At 37.6% G+C, this 23,827-nt stretch overlaps 1 protein-coding gene across 1 annotated transcript in view; it reads left to right on the top strand.

Moving 5' to 3' along the window:
* EMB (embigin) overlaps positions 1-23,000 on the top strand; it is a gene marked incomplete at its 5' end in the record, with an annotated part of 43,538 nt that extends 20,538 nt beyond the window's left edge. Inside the window, 7 exon segments of the mRNA XM_014781527.2 lie at positions 7,136-7,319; positions 7,556-7,644; positions 15,882-16,009; positions 18,250-18,529; positions 19,323-19,356; positions 21,967-22,021; positions 22,597-23,000. Of these exon segments, the coding sequence (XP_014637013.2) occupies positions 7,136-7,319; positions 7,556-7,644; positions 15,882-16,009; positions 18,250-18,529; positions 19,323-19,356; positions 21,967-22,021; positions 22,597-22,614 (788 nt within the window).
* Between the last annotated feature and the right edge of the window lie 827 nt (positions 23,001-23,827).

Below are 23,827 nucleotides of genomic sequence, written 5' to 3'. Positions count from 1 at the left end.
TCAATGGACCCATTATGGTCTAACTCCTGTCATTCTCTGAAATTCCAAATTGCTTAAAGATTCGTATACTTTAAAAATTTTAATTATGAAAATAAGAGTTTTTAGACAGATGTAAATTATTGTATGATTTTAAGAACAGTCTTTTAAAAGTATAGTTCAGAAGCGGAGCAAATGGGTGTAGTCTTTGAAATGTAGATGTCATGGATGTTTTCGCAATGCTTTAATACAGCAGAAATGCATTGCAGTTGTGGAGTTTTGAGGAAGTTGAAACATTGTCCATTGAATTCAGTGGACATGTTAGTTTCTTGGCTAACCACAGAATATTTTAAAGTTTGAGGTAAAACTTTGTACATGTTTTCGATGCTTGTCATTTCCTGACAGGAAAGCAGGCAATCTGCTGAAGCATCGGCAAAGTGTGCTAAGAAACAATGAGACAACAGTTAGGGCTTGGAGAATGGCCTGCCACAAAGAAAGGCTACATTCCAGTTTTAATAGAAGCATTTAGTTAAAAGTGTGACTTTAAAATATGTTAATCTGTTTAAAATATGTTAATCACACCATTCGTCTGTTATCACATTGCTATATTGCTATGTCATAAATTTTTCTCATCTTCTATTAATATTTCCTTTCATTTAAAATCTTGGTTTAATAGTTTGAAAATGATGAATAAAATTCCATTGTCATGAGGATTTCATATCTTTGAGAGTTGGTATATACTGTTGGGTATGAGAATCTGGACTCACCTACACCTAAATTTGAGATTCACCTCTGTCATTATCTTGCCCCAGATCATATATCTGGGGCAAGATAGTCAACCTCTCTGCCTCAGCTTGCTCCTCTATGAAGTAGGAATGATAATAATGGTGCTTATCTCACAGAATTGCTGTGAAGAGTAAATGAGATAATCGATATATAACTTTTAGCAACATACGTGATAGCTTTTGTTATATTCCCCAGTGAGATACATGGTGAGAAGAAGTAAGTGGATGGTTATTCAGCAATTAATTTTAGTAAACTTTCCTTACAATAGCTCACTTAATCCTTTCTGCAGTCTTGTGAAATATGTATTGACCCATTTTACAAATGAGGAGACTGAGGTGTCCAACATACAGATACTTTGTTTTGCCCTGTGAGTTATCTTAAGCAAGAAACCCCAGACATTGGGCTGCTCCCTTGTGAAATGGGAGTGATAGTTCATAGTCTAACTTCCTGCTGTGTTAGGAGGCTCCACTAAGCTACATCGCTGAAAAGAGCATGGTGCCCTGGCATCACCTTCTGGAATATAAATATCTTAGTAATGCCTCCTGCTATGAGTGATAATCCTGCTGTGCCTCTTTGTCAGTCCTCCTCCAAGAAAGATGATTGTCATCAGCCCCGCAAGGTGCCAGAGAAATAAACGCAAGAGTCAAATAGCCTTTTCTTGGTGCTCCGGCCTCCAGAGCCTCCTGAAACTCCATGGCCTACAGCGAGGCCTGGGTGTCCTCATTCCAAGCTGGGTGGCCCTGCCAGAGTAGACTGGGGCTGCTAATGAGCGATGTTCAGCTCAGACCTGAGGAAAAGACTCATAGAAGTCTCCAGAGACTTTGCACCTGAAGCAGTGTCTGAGAAGAGTTCTATAGAATGTGAAAGAGTTTCCTGGAGACTTTGGTGGATGGTCTGTCTACCACATGTCCAAGACATTTTGACCTCCTGAGGCCCCTTCCTTCTCTGTAAGTTAAGATTTCCTTTCACACACCAGCAAGGGGATACACCAAACCAGTTCAGCCTTCTCGGGATCCATGCGATACCAACAAAGACTAAGTGCTATAAGCAGAGACTGCAGAAGTGCAGACCCCTCCATGTGGGGGAGTCGTGCAGTGTTTGTCGTTCAGCAGCTGCTTATTTCACTTGTAGTGTTGTCCTCGGGGTTCATCCATGTTGCATCCCTGCCAGATTTCCTTATTTTTTTAAGGCTGAGTGATGTTCCAGTGTGTCTATACCACATTTTGGGGCTATTCACCGTCAGTGGACATTTGGATTGTTTCCACGTCTTGGCTGTTGTGATAAGAGGTATCTAAAATAGTCAGACTCATAGAAGCAAAGAATAGAATGGTGTTGCCAGGGGCTGGGGTAGGGGGATATGGAGAGGTATTAGTCAAAGGTACTAAATTTCAGTTATGCGAGATGAATAAGTTCTAGAGATCGACTGTACAGCATTGTGCTTGTTAATAATACTGTATTGTACACTTAAAAATCTGTTAGGATGGTAGAGCTCATGTTAAGTGTTCTTACCACAATTAAAAAAAAAAAAAGATACTTTTTTTGCAAATGAAAGATATCTAGTCAGGGCAATTAAATAATCTGAGTTTTGCTTTAGAAGGACAACTTTGCTGTAGTTATAGAAAATACATGGAGGAAGAGAAACTGTAGCCAAGATAAGTTAGGAAGTCATTTGTCTGGTCCTGGTGAAAGATAATGAAGGTATGGGGAGGAAAAAGTTTTCCTTGACCCTCTTAGGGTCCCTGACTGGGTCTGAAAATTACACTGACAAAGACAGATGAAAGGAAAAATGCATACAAATTTATTGAAGTTTTATGTGACACAGGATCCTCTGTAAAGAAATGAAGACCCGAGAAACCGTTAAACCTGAGTATATTATGCTAGGCTTGATGAAGAGTCATGGGAGCATCTGATAAATCAGAGAGTATGAGATAAGTGCAGTTAACTGGGGGAAGCTTAGCAAGGCCTGTTTGTTAGGATTCTTCTCTTTGTCCCTTTGTCTTTAGAGATAAGGATCCTCCTTTCCTCCAGGTATAGGGAAGGCACCTCTCACCCGAGGGTTTTATGACCTGTTTCAGGGGAGAATGGCAGGGGGAAGGTCAGAGTGACCTTCCTGCTTCTGCTGTTTTCTCAAACTCCTTCAGCTTCAAATATTCAAAATGCCAAGGTGCTATATTTTGGAGGTTAGCACATCCTGAATCCTATCAAGGGCCTGCCTGTAGTTGGGAGAGTTGGAGCCAACTGGGCAAATTTGATTGACATTTCAGAGCTGGAATCAACTGAATCCTCCTGCATATGAGTCAGTATTATGGGTCAGGGGAAGAGAAGGCTAACGCATCTCCTTTGGATATATTGAGTTTGAAGTACCTGTGGGATAGCTAGGTTTGGATGCTCAGTAGACGCCTGAAGCTACAGGCCTGGGGATCAAGAAGGAAGTCTTGAATGGAGCCAAGAGTTTTGCAAATAAAGGATATTAGAATAGTTGAATCCAACATGGGAGTGTCAAATTGAAAAGTAAAGAGGCCAGAGAGGAAAGTCCCAAGGGACACCAACATTTATGGGTAGTTGGAAGAGTTGGTGTGGCTAGTGTGGGAGATCAAAATTGGCCACCCTGAAATATGTCTCTTTACCTTGATTGTTTTCTCTGATGGACATTTGACCTCTCTCACTAACTGCCTAAAGAATTTAACATAGAAGACCGTTCCAGGAAGGAGTTACTATCTGAGGGCCATAATATAATGTAAAATAGATGTTACAATAGGAAAGGCACCAGTGGGCCCCTCTTATCAGAAATTCTGTCTCTTCCCTGCCACATTCTCTAGGTGGCCCTGCTAGGAGTTGCCAAACATTTACATTTATAAGGGAAATCTCCATTTGTAAGGGTATCTCCTCCCTCTCTGTACTAGGAAGAGGGGGGGATGACCTCATCTCTAAAAACTTATTAGTGTGAAAGGTGAGGCCTTAAATCTGCATAATAACCTTACTCTTGTTTACTGTGCTTTTCTGGTAATCTCCCATAACTGACTCCCCCCAACATCCTCCTTTGTCTTTAGCTGAAGATAGTATTTAAGACGAGAATCTCTGCTATTGTGTTGAGAAACTCAGTTTCCCTGGTTTCTCCCATGTATACATGTTATTAAACTCAGTATTATTTTCTCTTGCTAACCTGTCTTTTAATTATTTGGCCAGCCATAAGAACCTTTAAGGGAAAGGGCGTGGCGGGGGGGATTCTCCCTCTCCCGGACACTAGCAAAATGTTAGGTTTGTGAAATAGAAGCAAAGTAAAGGGACTTTCAAGGAGTAGGTAGTCTTGGGCAACGTCTGATATTTTGGAGACATCAGGTAAAACATGAGCTCTGAAAAGAGGTCATCAGGTTAAACAATTAGGCCATTTTTAACCACAGAAAGCACTTTCTGTAATGTGGCAAGTAAGATACCAGAATATGCTGTGTTCGAATGAGAATGTGGGTGAAGACAGAGACTGTCATGAGAACTCCTTCAAGAAGTTGACTAATGAAGTACATTTCTTTGACAGAGAGACAGGACTGAGTTTTAAGGTTACCCCAGATCTAAAGGTGAAGTGAGGAAAATTGACAGAAAACAAAAGCTCAGGACCACAGATAGTAAATCTTGAAACATTTTCTCCTGTTACTAGTACCTAGTATAATTTCTGCATGTAGTAGATCAGCAAATATGTTGAAATGTGCAAATCCCTTCAGTTTTACTGACTCCATTTTTCCCCTATGTAATTGAATCTTAAGGTCTTTCCATAACTAGAGGTTTTTTTTTTTCCCTTTCTTTTTGAGCATAAATTTCAATTCAGCAATTTTGGAATTAAACAAGCAGTTATTTCAAGCATATGCTCACAAAGCGCTTCACACTAGCTGTACTGCACTGTTTGCAAACTTTGTACCTTGTCATTGCTTAGGGAAGCATTTCTGTAAAGTTTTAAATGTAACTGAAGTGGGGCGCTGAGTCTCGAGTCAAAAATTTTCAGACATGAGCTGCTCGTCTGTTTGCGCACCTTTATTTTGCGTTCAGCGTGGGGACAGGACCCATGGGCAGTAAAGAGCTGCTGCGTGGAAGTTTCTGTGTGGGGCCATTATATACGATTTTAGCTATTTTACTATTGTATAGAAATGTCAAAGGAAAAGGTATTAGGTGATCTGGTTAGTCTTAAAGTTTAGGGCCTGGGGGCAGATGAATGAGATGTGTCCTTGCATTCCAAGGTACGGTATGCCTCAAGGAACACGTAGGCAGGGGATTAAAGTCATTGATCACCTCCTGAGGTAAATTCCTTTGCTCCCAGCTGGAGGCGATTGAATAAGTAGGGGCATGTGAGACTGAGTGGAGTTCTCATGGAAATTGTAAAATGAGTCATAAACAAGGTTTCGACCACACCATAACTAAAAGTGATGTTATGCTCTTTTATTTAAGTTTTATTTTTTTTTTCTTTCTGTATTTTGGCTCAGCATTCTACTTTTACAGCATTCTACTTTTATGATACTATTGAGCACGAAATTGAGAAATATATTTATATAATGCAGTGCCCTCTCCCATGTACCTTTCCTTCCCCTTAAGAGTAACCACCACTATTCTGGGTTTTTTTTTTTTTTTTTTTGTGAGGAGATCAGCCCTGTGCTAACATCCGCCAATCCTCCTCTTTTTTTGCTCAGGAAGACGGCCCTGGGCTAACATCTGTGCCCATCTTCCTTCACTTTATATGGGACGCCGCCACAGCACGGCTTGCCAAGCAGTGCGTCGGTGCGCGCCTGGGATCCGAACCAGCGAACCCTGGGCCGCCGCAGCGGAGCGTGCGCACTTAACCGTTTGCGCCACCGGGCCGGCACCTATTCTGGTTTTTATATAGTCACTTCCTTGCTTTTTTAACATTGCTTTATTACCCAGGTTGTGCATCCTTAAATATTATAGTTTAGTTTTACTTTTTTTAGTTATATTTTTTAAGTTTCTTATCATTTTTAGGTTTATTTCTCTTTTCTAATTTATCTGTTGAAAAAATCAGATCATTCATCTTGTAGAGTTTTCTCATGATCTGGATTTTGTTGATTACTTTCATGGGGCATAGTTGAACATGCTTTCCCCTCCTCTATATTTCCTGTGAAGTAGTAATTGGATCTAGAGACTTAGCTTCAGGATCCCTTCCCCTTTTACTGTTTTTTCGACAAGACTACTTCCTAGGAGGTGGGGTGTGGGGTGTTCCTTCTCAGGAGACAGGCACTTCTGTTTTTGAGATGATTGTGGCAGTCGACGCAAAACGCCTAGATCCATGAATCACTAGGAGTTGCAACGTCTTTATTTTCTATTTCTATGATTTCTTCATTTATTAGCTGGAATTCTATGAAGAGAAAGTTTTCCTCCTCTGTTACTTGGTTACCAGTGGCACATTTAGCATAGGAAGAGCAGTGTACTTGCTGGATATTTTTCCTTTATTTACCACTGTTCAACACTAAGAAGTTGGCTTTATGTATCCTCCATAAATGGGGGATATCTGTATCTATATATTTGTATATAGATATATCACCTCATGGCTTTGTGCTGATATTTCAAATTCAGTGAAAATTCAGGACTATAGAATGTTTATTTAAATTCTCCTGTCTTATATTTCTATGTTTATCCAATCTCTGTGAGTTCTTAAGGAATAAGAAGACTGGGAATTTTAGAATTAGTGTATCACGCAAACCCATATTATACGAAAAAACATTCTTGTAATAACTACCAATAACATGATTACTGAAAGGAGTTGAAACAGTCTGTTCTCTCCCCACTAATTTTGTTTGTTTTAGTTGTATTGTTCTGTGCTGTCAGAGCATATGGCTCTCCTTTAATCCTACATCCTTGTCAGCTAGAGATTTTAAAGAGATTAAGATCACAGCCTTAGACTTTTGTCATTCTGTTAATGTTGTAACAAAACTTTTCTTCAGTTGTGTGTGAAAGAGAATAATAAAGGGAACCAAATCTACTCTGACAGAGGAATAATTCTTCAAAGGAATGTTACATTAAGAAACTGTCGATAGGGCCGGCCCCGTGGCTTAGCGGTTGGGTGCTCGCGCTCCGCTGCTGGCGGCCCGGGTTCGGATCCCGGGCGAGCACCGACGCGCCGCCTCTCTGGCCATGCTGAGGCCGCGTCCCACATACAGCAACTAGAATGGATGTGCAACTACGACATACAACTATCTACTGGGGCTTTGGGGGAAAAATAAATAAATAAAATCTTTAAAAAAAAAAAAAAAAAAAAAAAAAAAAAAAAGAAACTGTCGATAGAGCACTATTGTTGATGATTTAAACTGTTTTATATATTGGATTTCTCCTAACTGTAGCTTTCATATCTTTTTTTGTTTTCTTTTGTGGCTAACAGAACATTCCAATGTGCCAGTGGAAAAAAATATCACTTTAAAAAGACCTTCTAATATACAGCTCATATGCCAATTCACAACATCTGGGGATTTGAATTCAGTGAATGTAACTTGGAAAAAAGGTGATGAACTACTTAAGAATGATGTCATCAATGCAACAGGAAACATCCTGTATACCCAATACACGTGAGTATAAAATATTTTAACCTGCATAGCTAGATGAAATTAGTTAAATTCTAAATGTTTTTGCTGAATGGGCATTCTTTCTTTTGCTGTCACTTTTATGTTATACTAATATTCTAATTTGCATAATTACAGAATTATTTCTATTTTTAAATTTTGATTAATGGCTAAGTCTTTTGATTTTCATTAAGAAGTGTTTTGGGAACTAAGCCTATATTAATAACTTAAATTATCTTTAGGTTCACCATCATTAATAGTAAACAAATGGGAAGTTATTCTTGTTTCTTTGAAGAGGAGAAGGAACAAAGGGGCACATTTCATTTCAAAGGTCAGTACTAATAATTTATAGAGTCATGACTTCAGCATTGTATTCTTAGAATTCTAAATCCTGAAATTTTAATTATTAGAATACTAAACATAATGCAGCTGAAAGAAAATCATATGCTTTCCATTGAATCATAAGGGGTGACCTTGAAAATGGAGCTTCCCGGAGTCTTCTCAGTGGTAGAATTTGCATTTCCCAATTCACTCCCACCCCTGCCTCCCTCCCCCAGATTAAAGCACAGGTTTTAGTTCCAAAGGCCAGGCTGCCGGGTTATTTGTAAGTCATGGCAGTCTCTTGAATTTGTTTATTTAGCCCTCTAAACTCAGAGCTTTCATAGTATCCCTCTAGGTGTCTGAGTTACTGTTCTCCTAGACTATGAGAATATGCTTTGGTGTTCTTTATCAGTGGCTCTAGGACTTGGGATTTTAAGGATCCATAAAATTTAAAAATGATATGGAGGTGCACAAAGGGTTGTCTGCTTTTGATCTTATCAATTTAAGGACAAACCCCAGAATATAATCCACAACTCTCCCCGTGGGAACAAATAAATCAAAGTATTTTATGTTTACCATCATTAAACCAAAACTTTAGGTTTCAATGTTATGATAAATAATAGTCATTTGAGTTGGATAATTATCTTCACAAAAAAACCCATATTCTGTGATACGTTAGTGAACCCCAGTGTCCATGCTGGTATTTGGAAAATGCGATCTATTGCCATATTAACTATTTTGGGCTTTGCTTCACATTAATTTCCCAGTGTACATGAGAAATTGTTCTTTACTTTTCCTAAAAGTTGTGAGGTCTGGCTAGCTGCCCTGACAAAATATGACACTGTCCCCAAGGCCCCATCAATAGCTGAATGGTCTGCTTCATCACCACCATGATTTAAGATGGTTCGCTTCTGTGTTCCCTCTGCAGTCACAGACCCATTTCCTTCGTGTGGTTTTGTAAATGTTCATACTTGGTAAATATAATAAATATTTGTATTTATTCACTTTGGTCTTTCCAAAGGCAGAAACTAGTATCATCCTTTGATAATTTTGATCATGTACATTCTCTTTTAACCTTCTTTCCTCCTTTTGCCTATTTTAACTTAGTGAAGGATAGATACACATATACACTTCCTTCCCTTATTCCTTCCCTTTTCCTTTTCTTTTCCCAGTCTTTTTCTCTCCCTTCCTCCTTCCTCCCATCCTTTTCCTCCCTCCCTTTCTTCTGTCCTAATGAGCTTAAAGGATATTAAACACATGTGCGCACACACACACATAAAATCCCAGTAAACATTCTATTGAGTCTCCTTTAAATATGCAAAGGAGGCCTATAGGTCTTGAGGAGATACTCATCCAGTATTGAGACTTAAAGAGCTTCCAGGAGATTCAACTTTAAAAATTGCTCTTTTTCCTTCTAAATAGCACTGTTTTCTAGAAATATGTACTAGTCATGCCTGTTCAGAGTTTAAATATTGCAAACATTACATTTTTTCTTATTAGCTCTCTTATAATAAATTACTTAGAGTATTATTTGGATGTGATCATTCTTGCCTCTAATGTGAAGATTAACAGAAGCATTTTAGTTTTGAATATACGAATTCATTTAATGCCAAGTAGTCTTAGAAAAAGGCTCTTGATTTGTCTGTGTTTTGAGATGACTAGGCTGATGCTGGCTGGTGTCAGAAGTACCACCACAGGGCCTAGGTTTGAAATCCAGTGCTTGAGGAATGCCAAGAGCCACTGAATATTCACTTTTTTTCTTTTTATAGGTTTCCTGAAGCAGTTTAGTTCATTTTATTAGTTTTTAATGCCTACTTAACATTAATGTAACTTTTAAGTATGCACTGTGTCTTGAAGATATTTCTAAAATTAGTAAGTTGGGCCCTCTCAGATCTTATTTGGTAAAATAATAATTCTCTGTAACTTGTCTAAATTGAATATTGCTTGGAGAAATCATTTCATTTGAGTACAATTTAAAGGCATCAGCAGAACTATTCATATTATAGTTATTATTTAATTAGCTCTATAAAGCTTATAGAATGATATATATTTTTATAAATATTCTATTATACTCTCTCTCCACATAGGTTGTTTATGTTTCTTCCTAAGAAGAAGGAATATCTTTCCTTAGCAGCACTACAATTAAGTGTGGATGAAAAGCCTGTTTTATCCTCTGTTTTAAGTTGAACCAAAAAAAAAAAAGAAAAGTAAATTCTGCTATTGACTATATGAGTCAACTGTAGTGCATGAGCCTGAGTCCTCAGAACAATTCATCAGCGAAGTCCCTACTTCTGCCTTTATGGGAGCTGGTTGATTTGTTACTACAAGATTGTAAAAAAGCCTCAACATCACTGATTAGCATGATGCAAAAGAACCTGCTGACTTTGTTGAGCTGTTGATGTCAGTACAGGGGAGACAGCAAAAGTGCACAGTGGAAGCTTGCAACTGCTAATATGTCAGTGGTCACATTTCCCCCAAGAAAGATGAGTGATGGTCCATGATGTTTCTTAGTATTGGGTCACATTTTCTGAGGTAGTTGCTGAAAACTTCCATAATATTCACCAGTGTTAAAATCTCTTAGTGGAAGGATGCAGAAATTTAGTTGGTAAAGGACAAGTAATAGGCCATGGAACTTTTGGAAGTCATGGTGAATTTTGAATAGTACCAAGTGCTCTGAAACCGTCTTGGCCCAGCCACCCGTCTTGACTGGGAAGTATCCAAGGAGTCAAAGTATGGAAGATTAGCATAATAGAATCAGTTGGAACTTCAGCTTCAAACACCAGTGTCCAGTTAGCTGTCTTTGTCACATGGAAGTATCTTTTTGCTGATTTGGTAATACCTAAATATCCTTGAACCAAAAAATGACACTTAGGCCAATTTGTTCTAGTCCATGAATATGCAGATGTGAATCTCCAACCTTACAGCTCCATAGGGCTTTCTCTTTCGCTGGGTAAATCCTTGACCCCATCTTCCTAGACACTAGTCTGAATCAATAATTTCACCATCTTCAAATCTAGATTCTTCCAACCGCAATATTTTCATGTGTCCTACTTTATCCACAGTTCCAAAAGGTCAGCAAGGCACATTAGAATACTGTATCACTGTCCTTATATTCATAAATATTTCTAAACATAAGCAGTGGCCCAGAATACAACACACGGTGACCTTGAAGGAGAGCAAACAAATTAATGTTCCCTGAGCATGGTGCATTTTATAATTCAGACCCACACAGCTGTTAGCAGGCATAGATAGCAGAGCAGAGCAGTGGTTAACGTTATCTTGGCCATTAATCTAGTGGATAGTCAAGAAAACAAGATATGAGAAGAAAATACAATTTGGGTTTCAATTTCTTTGTGGCATCACTCACTCAGTCATTGTCAGTTATCTAGAGTCTACAACCTGATCTTAACATTTAATTGGGATGGTTTAATAGTGTAGCCATGTGTTCCTCACCCAAACCTCACAGAATACCCAAGATTTTCTTGAAAAGCCCCTTTCAGCCACCAGTTCTGCTTCCCAAGCCTGTGCCTCTTACAGGCTTACTGAAAAACCAAGTCGTCTGCCATGTTTTCCTCCCAAATGTTACCTTTCTTACACTTTTGATTCTTAGCCTGTGGGTATATTTCAATATTTTGATCATTTCAACACATATTTTCCTGTTAAAGCATGACCTAATTTCCAGAAAGAAGCAGGCTGAGATTGAGAAATAGGATATGTGGGAGATAAACAGACTGGGAAAGCAGAAACTGTGCCCCTGACCAGTGCCTAACAACCAGTTTGAAAGTCTGCCTTCAAAGTAGCCTGGCTCTAGAAGTAACTTCATCAGAGCTGTACTGTTAAAAAGCAGTGCCAAGATGAACGTGTTGTACCTCTGCACGCTGAATTCGAGAATTGTAGCTCTGTTCCATCTGAGATTTGGAAGCAACCTTGTGGCTTCTGAAAAGAATCCCTGTTTTAGCCCAGCTCAAATCCATGTTTAATCTGCAGGTCTTTAGTTGAAGCCTCTCCGAAAGTAGGGTTGATCTTTCCAAGTGGGGACTTTATCCTCCAAATGCCTCTGTGTCCTCATACTTCATTTAAGACTAAAACCACACCAAGTGTTGGATATATTGGAATGAAGTATGATTAGAAAGTGGTATTGAGCTGATAGATTGATAGTGCTTTGTTAGGAGACCCAAGAATAACTTTGTTCTCACTTGGTCCAATCATTCCTCCTCAACAAAATCTCAAATATGGAAATATACACGAAAAAGAGATACCAAAGCAAAGTAACATTTTATTATTGGCCAGCCTTTGTCACAAATCTTGCTGAAATTGTTGGAAGGCTTGACCACATGGACGGCTTCTTTTTCCTCATTTAGGTCTTACTAACCTTAAACCAAAGCAGAGTCATCTTTTCTTGAGTCCAAGCTCAATTTACTACTTAGTACTCTAGAGAGGAGGATACACCCTCCTGAATGAGAAAAAACGTGGTGAGCATGGGGCAGAGTTCTTTATACCTCCAAATCCCCAGCCCTAGAGAACAGGGCCCCATCAGTGCCCTGGAACATGACCAATCCAGGACAATCCTCTCTAGGACTGGAAAACCCTCCAGGAGGGTTCAGTGAAAGGAGGGAATTTATATCGAGGTCACCAGGGACTCAGTCCACAGACCACTGCCCAGCCTTCAGTGGTTACCACCTTCACTGTCTAGTGAGGAAACTTGTTCTACCATAAGAAAAACAAAACAGAATAAAATGTTCTGTGGTTCAGCCTAATTTAAGCCTTTTACATTTTGACATTTAAACTTATTGTCTTGTTTCTCAAGAACTTAAAATATAGTTATGTTAATATCAGGACAGATGGTCAGCCTATTCTCTTGGATCCTACAGTTTCCAATTTTCTTTTAGTGGTTATTTTCCTCCTTTAGGTGCTATCTGGGTCCACAAATGAGCCCTGAAGGGGTAGCCACAGACTGAGAAAATCGAACCAAACATTAACAAAAGTAGCTTGACCTAACAGGGCAGAGCACTTATGTGAGAAACGCGCTCTTTACTTTTATATTCAAAAAGGCACGTGGATAGCAATTATTGTCTTATTTTAAAATTGAACTTGCGGTTGTATCAAATTATTAGTTGCTTTATTCTGCCTTTTGTTGTTAAAACTAGTGTGTGGTGAATGAGCCATTTCCTTTTGATTCTTAGGTTTTATAATGTGTAGTTATTATTCTGTGTATTGTTTCTGCTCCATATACTACATAGGTCTGGAACAAGATTTTCTTTTTAACTTTTTAACCAGTTTCATTTCTTGTTACGGTAAGGAGCAGTAATTAGACACCTTGATTTAAATTGTTCTAATTTATATTTAAATCATAATCCTTAAACAAAATCTTATTCAGCTGCTTTAGCCAAGCACTTGAATGTGTTTCAAGCTGTAGAATTGGTTTTATAGCTTCACTGAAAAATTGTTTAATATATGTTATTAAAGCATGGATTGGTGCCACCACCAGCATCTCAAAGCTCCTGTTCCTTCATTCTTCTAGGCCTTGTCTCCTGTGAATTTATCTCCTATTTTTCATCATTTTACTGTTTTACTCTCCTTTCTCAGATGGGCTGGGTGGTGTGTAAAGGACTCAGTTTGGAGCGTTTTCCTTGTTTTGGGGTGTTTTACACATTCCTGTGATTCTGAGATGTATTCAGATGAGTTTCCAGTTGTCCTTTTTATTCTAGGTCTTATTTCTTCTCTGTTCCACAGGGCCAGCTGGCCTAGAAGTCATTCTTGCACGTGATGATAATCCATTCTGTTAAGCTGGCTAATGACCACTATGTAGAAAGGCCGGGGGCATTATAACTTGTAAAAAAGCTCAGTTAAAAACAGAAGTACCAGTACATGATCACAGCTACAGGTTGAACTTTGTGGTGTTTACTCTGCAGCAAGCACTTGATGTCTTGTGTTCTCGTACTTAATGCTTTGCAGCAGCAGCAGCACTGCAGGCTGGGTTTGACCTACCTGTGTCCTCAACACTAGTCACAATGAAGCTGTAGTTCACCATCATTGTCACATTGTGCTGACTCCTTCAAACACTCATGACCTCACCTTTGAAATGGACACATATTAACCACTTTTCCCGTAATGTCCCTTAGCCTAATGGTGACCAGTAGGGAGTGTGGGACACTAGTGGCCTCTCAAAAGGAGTGCTCAGAGTATCTTCTGGCAAGGTCAGCTCACCAGTTTCTTCTGGCTGGGATGACTCCAATCAAGCTAGTCACATGTACTCACCCCTCTCCTCCCTCAGGAGCTCCCTAGTCGTACCGTACTAGGTTTTCATTAACTATTAGTGGGGTGATTATAAATTCTGATTGGCAGTTCATATCTTTGTTTAATGTAAAATTGTAGACCATTCAAATTTCATCAAAATGTGTTTCCTTGGTTATGAAAAGTGTGAGAACCACTGATTTATAGACTGCTCTGTCATCTTTCTTATGACTACTTGAAGCATTTATGTCTTCATGGGTGACATACCTTCCTGTTATTTGCATCTCTTTATTAGTAGCAGTGCCTCAGTCAACACTCGGCTGGTTAGCAGTCCTGATGGAGGAGAGGGTGATATGTGCACTTGTATTAAGGCCCGCTTCAGACAATAAGGAGAAAAGACTTCTGTGCTCCTCATTGTAACTTTAATCACCTAAGGACAGAACTCCTAAAAAAACCCTCTTCTCCAGCCCTGTTTTTACCACTTCTCTGGTAGTTATACAAATCAGAATTTCTCTTCTAGATATTATCAATTCTTTTCCCTTTGCTCATCTTTACCATTCCTACATCTAGCAAATGCCTGATTATCTTTGGGTAGCAAACTCAAGAGGCCTTGGAGAATTGTTAATCTAGAAACCCAGTTTTAGTAATTAAAATTGATCTTTCCAATCCCCACCCTGAACCTCCCCAAAATAAAATCTAAGAATAGAATAACAAGTGACTGTCAAAACAGTATCTGTAAAACTTGACAACATAGTATTAAAAATTTAGACATAAATTCATATATATTCTCTCTTGGCAAACCAAACAAACAACAAAAAAAGGAAAAACAAAACACAAAACCAAAAGCCTGCTAAAATTAGTAAAAGAAAAAAAAATCATCAAAAGTAATCTTTGTTGATCAGTCTACATCTCCAATATAAGTATACATTCTATATTACATTCTTTGAGGTCAGTCAGGAGAAACTGATTTCATCATGGGGGCTATTGGTTGGCTTTTTATTGCTTTGCATGTGTTCTTTTTTTTTTTTTTTTTTTAAGTTTTAAATTTTGATGAAGTCCAGTTTATCTGTTTTTCTTTTTTTTAATTTATTTTATTTTATTTATTTATTTTTTCCCCCAAAGCCCCAGTAGATAGTTGTATGTCATAGCTGCACATCCTTCTAGTTGCTGTATGTGGGACGTGGCCTCAGCGTGGCCGGAGAAGCAGTGCGTCGGTGCGCACCTGGGATCCGAACCCGGGCCGCCAGTAGCGGAGTGCGCGCACTTAACCGCTAAGCCACAGGGCTGGCCCTTTCCTTGTGTTCTTATGTTTTAATTTTCTTTACCAAGTTATTCACGTCCTTAAAATCTAATTTTTCTAAATTCAGTACTCATTTTTATTCCAATACTAATGCCATCTGCTTCAAACTTTAAGAAATTTATCATAATGAATATTGGTATATATATTTTTACAAAACCATGTGAAAGTGTTTATCTCATTTTCTTTCCTGCTCTGTTCTCTTAATTTTCCTAAGTTCCTTTCTCATGTTGCCACCTTCTCCAGCTCTTTGATGGCTTTTCATAAATCTGTATCAACTTAAGGTTTTATATCCTGAAAATTTTGTCTCCTCACTCAAATGCCATCTAAGGGTAAAACTTTGAAAAAAAAATTTGTCTAAAGTAACCTAGTAGGTGAGAAGAAAGAATAGACTTGAAAACATGAAGCTTCTTTCTTATCCAAAGCATGTAACAGTTTATTACAATACTTGTAATTGTTATTAGGCTCAATAATAGAAGACCTTTCTTCTGTTTCTACCTTACAGATCGTTATATTGAGCTACCTACCTACTGCTATTATTATTGCTACTATACATCGTAGCTACTATAAATTAGTTTCATTTTATATAGAACTAAAACTACATAAAGAAAATCATATATTAATGGGAAAATGAAAGGAGAAATTGTCTTCAACTTGAATACATTCTCCCTATTCAAACTCTTCCAGTAACATACATTTCTCTAAATTTTTCTTAGTCCCTGAACTTCATGGAAAAAACAAACCATTGATCACTTATGTGGGGGATTCGACTGTCTTAATGTGTAAATGTCAAGACTGTTTTCCTTTAAATTGGACCTGGTACAGTAGTAATGGGAGCGTACAGGTAAGATCATATTTCTTTGATTTGAAGAAAAAAACTTTTTATTTCATAAATAATATTATAACAGACTCAGAATTCCTAGCACTCTTTATACTTCTGTTATCTTGTTCTTTAATGTGTATTTATAAAGAGACAACAGTAATAAATGGAGTTGTCATTTGATGTTTTTAGCATATTACATTATGTATCTGAAGATAATCTTAATGTTTCATTAGCTGATGCTTTGTTTTTTAGATTTAGCAATTTATTTAAATTCTTTGAAAGGAAATTAAAATTCATTTTTAGTTGATGAGTTTACAAATAACCCCAACAAATAAGATTATTTTTTTCTTATCATTCCATGAAAGTAACTAGAAAAAAAGGCAGTCTTCTTTTCCTGCTTCTGTCTCTGGAAACATTTGTGAGAGAATGCAATACAATGGCCCCATTTGAGAAAAGAATGAAAATTTGGTAACTTACACTTCGGTCTTGGGTTCTTTCAGTAAATGTCATTGGCCTCTTTTGGCCTTCCAGAGACCTAAGGGAAGCCAAATACTTTAGATTCCTGTTAAAGAATTAATGGCTATTCAAAAAGCTGATATTAAGAAAAACATGAGTATTCAAGAAGTCATTTCTGGCTCTGTTTCTTCCTCCCAGATAGCCTCTAATGGCAGGGAAATTTAGGACATTGTCTTTAGGGGATGTTCTTCTGTTGCCCGCGTGCTAATGAGCATTGAAATTATAGTCCTGTAAAAGCAAACTGTAATTCTAGAAGGAACAGTATGAAACAGTGTAGATCTTACAATGAGATATTAAATTCCTTCTTAGACAAAGTTGATGCTACTGTAGACTGTTGAAGGATGACAGAGGAAGGACTTAAAAGGGAGAGTGACTGATTCTCTGATAACATGGGTTTGACTTTTCAAAGAAGTAGCTCCAAATCGCTTAGGAATAGACTTAAACCATTAATATTTCTGCTTATCTTCTTACTGACGATTAGGAAAGGTAATCATTTTGTGTATACAAATTTTTGAAAACGTGTATTTGTAAAAACAAATATCAATTCTGATATTTGAAATAATAGCCTAATTTATTTATGCATATGTAATACTAGACAAAAAATAGCCTAGATCTAATTATATTAAACTTTTATAATGTAGTCTGTGCTTCTCTTCATTTGCTGTACTAATTTTCTCTCAGTTTGGCCCTAAGCATGGGCCCTAAGCATTAGGATGTGAGAAAAGTGCAAGGAAGAGGGTGCAGGTCAAAAGTTTAGGTTAGGTGTTTTTATCAAAATGTCGACCAGCCATCTGCATCAGACTTACCTGGGTCCCTGTTAGACATGCAGTATTCTGATTTATCAGCTCTGAGTTAGAGAGTGTACATTGCAACAGGCATCAGGGGCAATGCTGTGCACAGGAGCCAGGTTGCTATAATTTTGGGGGCAAATAATAAACTCACAGTTCTCATCAGATAACCTCCAAGAATATTTGTATGGAGATTAGCATTTATTGAACAGTGGGGTTGAGAGAGAGAGCAGTGAAAGCATCACATGGCCTGAAAATAAAATTTAATTTAAATGGATTAAATAAATCAGCTCCAAAATAGCTTAGTATGGCTCTTAAGAGGCTGGGGAAAACTCAGTGAATCTCAGAAGCCAGCTTACCTGAGAGCGAGAAATTTAGATATGAAAATACAGAAGGTGTAGAGACCATGGGTACCAGGCGCACAGGGGATTTCTATCTTCCTTCTACGTCAGTTCAAAGGCCTGACGATTTCATCTTTGATTCTGATCTGAGGAACTCCCAATGTCGGGAGCCAATGATCTTCCTTTGTAGGAATGATCAGATTTAATAGCTTCATTAATTTATTAGTTGATTTAATGTATGCCTGTGCTTGTGAAGGAGGAAGTACTTTAACAGCTAGTCAGGGATTAGAATGTGAAACCCAGATGGCTGGAGTTTTTCTGTATGTTGAATTCTCATATAATATTTACTCATGATGACCTACACATTGTAGTTTGATTCAGTGCTAAGTACTTAAAGCAAAGTATACTTGTCCTTTGTTTGCTACCTCTGGGAGATCAAACTCTGAAAAGACTTAAGCTCTGTTATGTATAACTTCTCGCAGATTTTAATTTGCCCTTTTCTGTTAAGCAGTTTTCTTGGCACTGTCTTACAGCTTTCGTTCAAAGTTAGATCATTTAGGATATGTATCTTTTAAGCAATATGATAGAAATGGATTTTAATGTCTCCTTATACTAGGTTCCTCTGGATGTTCAAATGAATGATAAGTATGTGATCAACGGAACAAATGCTAATGAAACAAGGCTCAAGATAATGCACCTCTCAGAGGAAGATCAGGGATCTTACTGGTGCCGTGCGGTATTCCAATTAGGCGAGAGTGAAGACCACATTCAACTTGTCGTGCTGAGTTATCTGGTGCCCCTCAAACCATTTCTCGCAATAACTGCTGAGGTGGTTCTTTTAGTGGCTATTATTATGCTTTGTGAAATTTACACCCAAAAGAAAAAGAAGCAGCAAGGTAGGATTTCTTTTTTAGATAATGTTCTCGTGTTATGACTTTATACACCACAGTGGCTTTAGAGTATTTGGGAAAAATCTCACTTTGGTATCTGGAGTGGTATTTATGTTACTGTTAATGGTGACAGCGGGCTATGAACTTGTATTGATGGTCTTCCTGTTTCAACTTCCTACAAAATTGTAGTATTAAAATAGATCTTTATTTTTTTCCATTTCTTTGGTATTACTGGTACCTACGCACCCATTAGGTGATATGTGCTTTGGTACTAGAATATTAGAACATTCTGTGGTAGCTTAATATAAAAGATCTCAAAGATAAACAATTACTCTTTCACTTAGATAACTCATTTTTAAAAATATTTTATCAGACATTCTGGAGTTCTCATAAAAGAGATATTGACCTGTCAGTTTTCTGTTTTTGTAGCCTGTGCCTGATGGATTGCAGTTGAGAAACCAGTGGTCCCCTAAGAACATTTATCTTACATTCTGTATTCTTTCCTGGTTTTGTACTAAATTTTTAATAACTTAAATAACTACAAATCAATCAATCCTGTTTTTGAAAATCCCAGGCACTAGGCTATGCTTGATCAAAATTGCAGGTAAGGTCTGGAGAGCAGGGAAAGAGGAGGACGTCACGGAGGTACAGTGTGTAATTTTAGCGCATCTCTCTTTCATTCCAAAGAGGGGAAACAGCACAGTGCACTCTCACCTCAGGGAGAAGTTGAGTTGAACATCTATGCTTCATAAGAATAATAAAGCAATCTTAATAGTTAAATTCTTCTTTTGTTACACAGATGAGGGGAAAGAATTCGAACAAATTGAACAGCTGTAAGTATTATTTTTTACAGATTAATTTTCACTTGAGTAAAATACAGATAAATACGAAGTCGAATAAAATGTTTGCAGTTAGGGAAAAAAGCACAAGAGTATGTATGTGTGTGTTATTTTCTGTACACGTTTATCTGTGTGAAGAGTGGCATCTGGAATTTGCCTGCCTGCATGAGAATCCCCCTCCACCACTTACTTTCATCTCTCCGTGACTCAGTTTTCTCCTCAACAAATGGGTTTAAAGATAGTACTTGTCACATAAGGCTTTTGGATTATTGATATTCTCTATGTAAAAATGCTTAGCGTAGGCTTTGATGCACAGAAGGTATTCAGTAACCATAAGGAAGTATTATTTGTACAAAGCAATGAGTCTCAACCCTGGCTATATTTTTGATCGCTTAGGATGCCCCTTAAAAATACAGTGGCCCAAACCTTACTGGATCTCCTGGATCAGAACCTCTAGCATTGGTGCCTGGGCATTTGTATTCTTTTAAAATGTATGTCGCTGATTCTGATTCTCTGTCATATTGAAAATCACTGGCCTAGAGTTCTATTAGTTGCTATTTTTGAAAGAACACAAATTGTGCCACTACTTCTCTTACAGCCCCTCGTTTAGAGTTGAGTATGAGGAGAGCTGGGAAGAAAATTACCAGGGATGTGATTTGGTTTGGTGAAGCTGGGAGTTGCTAGCTTCTCTAAGCCAAAAACCTAGTGTGGAGTCCAGTGATGGAGGTGCCCAAGACTGGGATTAAAGTCTGAGTGAGAGAGTCAAGGGCTGGCCCAGGAAAATGAGACCAGAATAAAGCTGCTGAAAGAAACCTAGGAGATGGGAGGCCTGAGCAACTGTTACCAACACAAAATGGCACTTGAGGTTTACCTTTCTCAGCCACCAGTTCTGAGGAGTGGTTTACAGCCACCGTTAAAGAGCAGGAGTGGGGCAGACTGTTGTCACTTAGATACTCATAGGCATTATTCAAATAGTTATTTCTATGCAATTTACATATGGCAGGTAAAATAAATTAACATGGTGTGAGCTTCTAAATTAAGGTCATAAAATAGTTATATCAGGAGTTCCATAACCCCAGATAGGAAAAAAACAGTGTTGTCTTAGAATCATAGACTCTCGTAGTTGGAAGGAAATTGTACCTCTTTCTGTAGAACTCGGACATCTTGTTTATATTGATCTGAACTTTTTATCTTTCTGGTTCCCATGTATTGATTCCCTTTCTTATACTTGGAGTCATATAAAAACCACAACAGTCATTAGGATATTTTATACAGTTAAGCCTTGCCTGGATTCTTCTGTCCTCCCAGCTCAGCCTCCTCACTGTTTCCAGCCATTCCCTTGTAGTCGCGTTTGGAAGTTGCTCTGGTCTCGTGGTTTGGAAGTTGCTCTGGTCTCGTGGTTTGGGGGTTGCTCTGATTGCTCTGAGGTGTGCCAGAACAGGATGGAGTAGACTATCAATTCTTCAAAATTTAATTTTCATTTATGTAGTCTACCCTATTTTAAAAGTATTTTTAAAATATTTTTTTCTAGAATATCTTCACAATGTCAAACTGATTCAATCTACAGTATAGTGAATTAACTTGCTTTTATTGGAAATTGGGATATTGTACATCATTTTCTCCCTCCTGTAGTGTTCCACAGAGATCACTGACACTGTTTCAATTTTCTCTTCTTTCGGTTATTTCAGTATCTTTAGATTTAATACAAGTATTGAGGGCACTTGAACTCATTTAGAGCAACCTTTTACCATGCTCTTTTAGAATTTTTAGTTAGGAGATAAATTTTTCTTGACACAGAATAAATATTTATCAATACATTGTATATATACTGTATATATATTGTATATATATATTTGTGTTTAGCTACTAGCAATTCATACAGTTTCTTGGTGAAAATCATTTTGAAAAACACTACTAAATGTCTAACATCAAAAAAAGCTAGTCACTTCAAATAATACAGTGAGGAGCTCACTCATTTATCTGATCCACTCAGATGTTTAATCCACATAATCTCACCTACCTGCCCCCTCCCCCAAATTTTGACATAAGGTGGTTGAATTTATTATCTGGTAGTCATAGCTTAATGAGGTAAGCCTGCCCATAAGACTTAGAAGGGTGTTCATCATGCACCACTGTGACCTAGTTTAGTCATTCCTGTCTTAAGAATCTGAAGCCCACATTTGTAGTCTTGCACTCATGCACATTGGGTAAGGATAAAGAACCAAGTTTAACCTCTAATTCAATGTAATAAACATGTCCACTTACAGCACCTGTATATCACATGTTGGCTGAGCTCCTGATTGGCAGTTAGCTTGCTTATGTCAAAACAATGCATAAGTTATGGCCACATACTAAGCCCCCATTCATGCTTGGGGAGAAGCAGTTCTCCCTCTGTATAAAATAAACAGGCATTTTCACTGTCATCTGTGGCAGCAGTTCCCCTCCAAGCAATGGCATAAAAACAAAATGAGTAAAACATTTTTAGGATGAATTCTGTCTGTATAGACCTTTTACATTTTACCCTGATGTCCATGATGTCAGTGGTGTACTGACTTAATTATATGCAATGTAAACATCTAGTGATCTTTTTTGTTTTCCATACAGGAAATCAGATGATAGCAATGGTATAGAAAATAATGCCCCCAGGCACAGAAAAAATGTAAGTTGGCTTCCAAATGATATTCCAAGTAAAAAGTAAAATTCAATATATATAGGCTATCTATTAATCCAGCGACTTTTCTTTTAGTTTCATGAAAGACCTAGTCATTCACTGTGCTTGAATATGCTTGTTTACAATGTTATAGGAGAAAATATATAGTTATACAAAAATAAATGGTGTCTTTTTTCCCCACCAGAGAACAGGTAGCAATCAATCTAAAATCTGTTGCACTGCCTATATATTGTTTTCTTTTGTCACCACAGGCTACATGTTTTAGCCTTTACATGTTTTCATGTAGTCTTATTTTTGTTCTCAGTTTTTCTGGATTTTCTTATCTTATTCTCATATATTCCCATATATCTGGTGCTATGAACGAATCCTTATGAGCTTCGAGGAATCAAAATTTTCATAATTCATCCACATTTTTTGCCGGAGTATTTAGAATAGGAACTGTCATTTTGGCAGTAGTTTGGATCACCCTGCCCAGCACTTTTTGCTTTGCTGAAGTGATAACAAGTTATGGAAGAATAACCAGGACATGCTAATTATATTTCATTATGCTTTATTTAACTCAGGAATCTGTGAGCCAGTGAATGAGAAACATCATGTCAAGAGTCATGGGAAGATGTACAGAGAGTTTGTATCTCAACTTTGTTTACGCTTCCTGTTAAGAACATCTGAGTTTTTATGTTTAAAAGGATGGAAAATTTATGCAACATGCTCAGCAGTAGCTTTGTAAATTATGTATGCTATGAGACCTAAAGATTTATTTTCATTCTGTAATTATTTTACATTAAAGCAAGATAAATTGTATTAAATATGTTCTATGCGCTATAACCCAGGATAATTAATTTCCTCCTGGTCTTGAAGGGACACACAGAAAAGACACCAGCAAAACCAGTTAATGGTACATAGAGCTAATGTCACTCAAGACTTGTTTATAACCAAAGAATTCATTAAAGAGAAAAGCTTTGCCGTTTGTCTTTAATTTTTTTTTCCTCAATCATGCTTACTATATATAGAAGTATATGTAATAATTTTCATGTAAAGTTCATCCTTCTGTCATATTGAAAAAAAGTGTCTTCACTAGGAAATGAATACTTTCTGCCTTTGCTAATGAAGGTTACTCTACAATCTCCACAAGGTAAACGTACTTTTCCTCTAAAAATATTGGTTTAAGGCAAGGAAATAAAACCATATACTTACCCCAAATATCTATCACCAGAAAAGCAAATTTCCCAATCTTTATTCCACTCATTTCCATTGCTTTCCCACACCAGGCTAAAGGGATTCTTAGTCTTTATGCAGAGAATTGTTTTTAAAACCATAGGTTTTAGATTTCTTAAGTTACACCTGGTGTTGATATTGTAGGGTGCAGGTCCATATAGACATAAGATAGCATTGCCACAGGGATGCTTCTGTGGTTCATGGTTTCCTGGTATCTCTGCCTTGATACCTGGCTTCCTAGTATCCATGCCTGGCTAAATATCTAAAAATGCATTATTAGAGCTTTACAATACTAATTCCTTTGTCTGAAATTCAGAAGTACTAAAGTACTTCTTCTATGTTGTTGCAAATGCCTTAGACTTTTCTTCCCAGAGAGAATAGTTTCTATTGCATATATAACTGAAATATTTTATAAAATCACTGTAACCAAATCAAATGAAATCTGGATAGACATGAAAAATTGTCAGTGGCTTTGACTGGAATATTAAAATCATACTGTAGGATACTAGATTGGGTTGAAGATGATGATGTGAAACCCGCTGGGTGTCCTTGGTGCTGGTGAGTCCAGTGTCCCACAGC

Source organism: Ceratotherium simum, chromosome 18 (assembly GCF_057802395.1).
Source record: "Ceratotherium simum simum isolate JZ-2026a chromosome 18, ASM5780239v1, whole genome shotgun sequence".
NCBI classification, from domain to species: domain Eukaryota; kingdom Metazoa; phylum Chordata; class Mammalia; order Perissodactyla; family Rhinocerotidae; genus Ceratotherium; species Ceratotherium simum.
Note: the sequence above shows the minus strand (reverse complement) of the source record. Positions and strands in the feature narration are given on the sequence as shown.